This window comes from Lynx canadensis, chromosome B3, assembly GCF_007474595.2.
Source record: "Lynx canadensis isolate LIC74 chromosome B3, mLynCan4.pri.v2, whole genome shotgun sequence".
Taxonomy (NCBI): domain Eukaryota; kingdom Metazoa; phylum Chordata; class Mammalia; order Carnivora; family Felidae; genus Lynx; species Lynx canadensis.
This window is the reverse complement of record NC_044308.2, coordinates 65734221-65738628: the sequence shown is the minus strand read 5'-3', so window position 1 is coordinate 65738628 and position 4408 is coordinate 65734221. Positions and strand designations below refer to the sequence as shown.

The 4408-nt window shown below is 43.5% G+C and overlaps 1 protein-coding gene across 5 annotated transcripts in view; it reads right to left on the bottom strand.

Moving 5' to 3' along the window:
- Positions 1–3252: 3252 nt before the first annotated feature.
- MEIS2 (Meis homeobox 2) overlaps positions 3253–4408 on the bottom strand; it is a 207929-nt gene continuing 206773 nt past the window's right edge. For all 5 annotated transcript variants that reach the window (XM_030318540.1, XM_030318542.1, XM_030318541.1 and 2 more), the window contains one exon: positions 3253–4408. This exon is cut by the window's right edge and continues 222 nt beyond it. In XM_030318540.1, the coding sequence (XP_030174400.1) occupies positions 4344–4408 (65 nt within the window). In that variant the 3' untranslated portion in view covers positions 3253–4343.

Genomic DNA, 4408 nt, shown 5'->3' with positions numbered 1-4408 from the left:
AATGGATTTTGCGATTGTTCCTGTCGGGGGGGGGGGGAGAAAAAAATCCCCCACCGAACCCCATGTTTTCATCTTTTGACTGTTTTATTTAAGCCAATGGGAAAGTATTGAGAGCAGTAATTGATTCATAATGATCTATAAATCGATGTCGGAAAGCGGGGGTGGGGGGTGGGAGTGGAGGTGTATGAAGAGTAAGGGGGGGGATGCTGTTTATTTATTTTATTTCTAAAGCTTCAAGTAAAGTAGCTTTGACACTGTTGGGGCTGGAGGGGAGGAGCTGTTGGCTCTGCTGGATCATCCATCATCGCTGTCACCCAGAGTCTGCCCCGAGGAGCCGTAGACGCAATCTCCCTTCTGTCTCTACACCGAAACTATTAATATTAAAACCTCCCTTCAAACACTGCCCCGACGGTCTCCATTCTCATCACAGTCTGACTGGCCTCCCCCGTCAGACCTGCGCGCCCCCCTCCCCGCCTCGCCCCTCCCCGCGCGCACCGCAGCCTCCTCCCGGCCCCGGCCCCCGCGGAGGGAGCCCGACGCCCGCGCTCGCGCCGCTCCGAGTGGCTCGCTGGCTTGCGACTGCGAGGTGCCCCCCACCAGCGCCCCGGTCGATCGGAAGCACGCAGGTCCACCTCGAACACCACGCAAAGGGAAGGCCAGGTGAGGGCGGGGGCGGCCGACGCGGAGGGGGAGCGCCTGCACACGCCCGCCGCCCTCGCCCCTGCCCGGCCTCCTCCCGGGCTCTCCGGACGCACGCACGTCTGCACGAACGCTGCTCCGTGGGCGGCGGCCGGAGGTGGTGGTGGCGAAGCGCGCCCCCCCGCCCCCCTGCCCCGGGCACATCCCGACACCGGCCTTTCGGACACAGAGGCAACTTGCAGCAGAGGTCCAGGCTCCTTATCGAATTGCTGGCCTGCAAGACCAATGGGGAACTTGTGGGGATCCCAGTCCAGTCCCTTTGAAGGAAGCTCCCTCCTTTGACAGCTGTTAGAGATATTAGCCACATTTCCCTTCCCAAACCTGCTCCGGGTTAACCGGCCCACGGGGGCGGGAGGGGGCGAGGAGGCCGGCAGGATCCTGACTGACTCTGCTCGGGCCGCTCTAACTAGAGTGGGGGGCTCGGACCTGGGAAGTGCCGACCTGGGCGGTGGGAGGGAGAAGGGCTGGGTGGGAGACACAGACTTTCCTGGTCTTTGCTTTTTTCCGTTTAAATGTGGCTTCTTGCTCAATTCCCAACCCTTAACAGATGGCGACTGCATTCTCTCAGAATTTCTTAAAGAAAGGGAAACCTTTGGAATTTATTTCTGCTTTTGCTTTTCCATATAAATAAAAAGTGTTTTTATGTTACTCTTGTTTTGGAGAACATAAGCAATTTTATTCAGACTACAGTATTTCCTTTAACACTATATGGTTGTCAAAACACCATTCCCAGTTTCTTTGCTTTTGACAGCTGAGTCTTTCTTAAATATACCCAAATCGGAACTCTTTATACTAAATAGTAAACCCGAGATAGGAGCAAATGCCTTCTGAGGTGGTTTAAAAAAAGCATGATAAAAATTGGACAACTCTACTACCTCTTGGTCTCAGCATATGAGGGGGGGGGGCAAGAAAATGCAAACAAATATTATTACAATTACTATTCATCCCCCAAATATTTAAGAAGGTTAACATGATAGGATGTGGGTTTGTTGAAGCTAAGCCTGAGAGGGTTTTATTCATTAAAACCAAGTGTACAGAGCTCTGGGATCTAAACTTTGATGAAATAGCTTAATAATTTCATTAAACACTTCCTAAATACGAGCCAATTACCAAGTAAACTCTGCAGCGCACCGTCTACTGGGAGGAAAGGAAGAAAAACTTTTTCAAACATACCCCCCCCCCCCAGCGGATGTGAGTTAATTTGTAAATGGAGAACTTCACCTAAAAGCATTTGGAGTAAAAATACACAAATACTTGAATTTTGCAAAAAGACTCCATGTGCGCCAGGATAACAAAAATGAGAGGGAAGCTCTTTTCCAAGTAGCATAGAATTTCTCCGTTAACCATCAGTTTGTGTCAGAAGTGTTGTTTCTACATTGAAACAGCAGCGTATCAATTAAGCTGATAAATGTGTTAATAAAAATTCTCCCTAGCCAAAAATAATACAAAACAATAGAAATTTATCTCCTTGTTTCTTTATAGACAACTTCTATTGATGTTTTCTGCACTGGGAAAGTGGAATCACTCCAAGTGAGATACAAACTTGGATTTGGGAGCTACTGAACTATTTCCCTATCAAGCTGACATCACGGAACTAGTTTTATGATATAATCCCTTCCACACATGGGATTAAAAATTCAGGTGTTACAAAATTCCAGGGTAGGCTATTTAGCTTTAAAATTGAGGGGGCATGCAAATACCTCACACTTTTTTTTTTCCACTTTGCACACTTTACCAGGCATTGTTTGTGCAGTACCAGCAAAGCCAGTAACACAGATTTCTAGGAATGTTGGGTGAAACTTGGAAAATGGCATCATATTGCCTGTTGTGCTGTTGTTTTAGAAAAAAATTTATGTTTAGTCACCAACTCATCACACTAGCGTGACTGCACATGGGGGTGTCTGAAATAAAAAGACATAATATAACTTATATTAAATATTAATGATTAATCTTTGCAACTCAGGATTTCAAACTCCATAGAAGTTGTTTACTCATCTATGAACATCTATATGTAAATTTTAATTTACATATTCAGCAGTATTTTAGTAAGTAAGACAGAGAAAAAACACAGGCAGATGAATTATCTTTGAGCACAGACGTTAGTTATTTCTTATGATGTAAAATTAACCCTGAAAAAGCCCTTTATTCTGGCAGAGGACGAACATGAGAAGCTTTATCTGAGAGTCTTTTTTTTTTTTTTTTAACATCATCTAAAGAGGTTAGACATATCGAAGGTAATCTTTCAACCTGGCTCATAACACACACACACACACACACACACACACACACACAATTTCATACCTTTTAGAAGTTTTCTGCCGGTATGATTTATAGGTCAAATACACACTACGTGCTACAGACGGTTACCTTAAAAATTGTCGGTTAAGTTTCAAATACAGTCAACTTCTGGGGGCAAAACCATCACCTGCTTTTAACGCGACATAGAGTAGGCGTTGTGCAACCTTGCCTTAGAGCTATTAAAAACGCAAAAGCCTAACAAAAAATCAAAAATGAAATATTTATTACCGCATTTTGTGACTTAACACCTTTTTTTTTTAACATAACGTCACAGTCCTCATACAAGTATTTTAATGTAAATTTGACAAAGCTTAAAGGTAACAGCATTTTCTTCTAGTGAGGAACACGTGCTGAGAAAAGAATTCATGGACATACAATACCAATTCCACAGCAGATCTGATACTAGCAAAAACATTCTTTTTTTTTTTTTTCAATTGAGGTAAACACATAGAATATCTAACATGAAACAATTAATAGACCGAACTCTGTACGAAGTTTGTTACAGTATTCTCTTGCTCCTTTTTATCCCCCAAGCTTTGAGTTTCTGATAAAGTCCTAGTGGTGGTGCTCTGACCATTAATAACTTTCTTGTGTTGAGGAAAAGCTGCCCAACGTGAGATTGTTTTGTCCACAGCCAAGGCTCAGAACTCCTGGAAGAAGCTCCCGCTCAGTCTTTAAATCTTCATTGGCAAGCTCTTTGAAAAAGAGTCCCCCAAAATAAGAAGAAGAGTTGGCTTATGAAGCACAAACTATAAAGATCTGTTGGAAACTAAAGGACACGTTTATGGAGGAACAAAGGCCGGGCATGAAAACACATTCTTGAAGCTGGAGTCCAAGGGATGAGGTTCAGCCAGACGTTCACCATGGTCTCCAGCGTGGTTCTTCTCTCATTGGCCCAACAGGTTTAAAATATACCACAGTCTCTCCTGGATAGTGAATTCACTGATGAACCAAAACAGTCATTCTTTTGGGAACAACACACATAGTGTGGAAAACAAGGATATATTTTTTTTTTTCTCTTCTAAAACTATTTGAGGCAACATAACGGAGTGATCAACAGAAATGTACAAGTTTAACTTAGTTCCTATGTTTATACTACAGTAGTTATAACTCTCGGAGTCTTTTTCCAGAGGATCTTTACATGGACAGAACTGTCTCAGTGAGCCCATGATTTCACATTTGTGTTCTTGTCTCGTTGGTCCTCTGTTGCTTGATGAAAAATGACAAAAGTAAAAAATAATCACAGCTGTCTGGAATTTCATATTAAGTGTCAACATCTGGTCAAAGTTCAGAAAGTCTTAAAATAGTTTTTGCGTGTGTTTCCTTTTCCCTTGAGTTCCCTTATACTATTGGGCATGAATGTCCATAACCTGTCCGCCAACATTGGGATCTACAGAATTTAACACTGTGG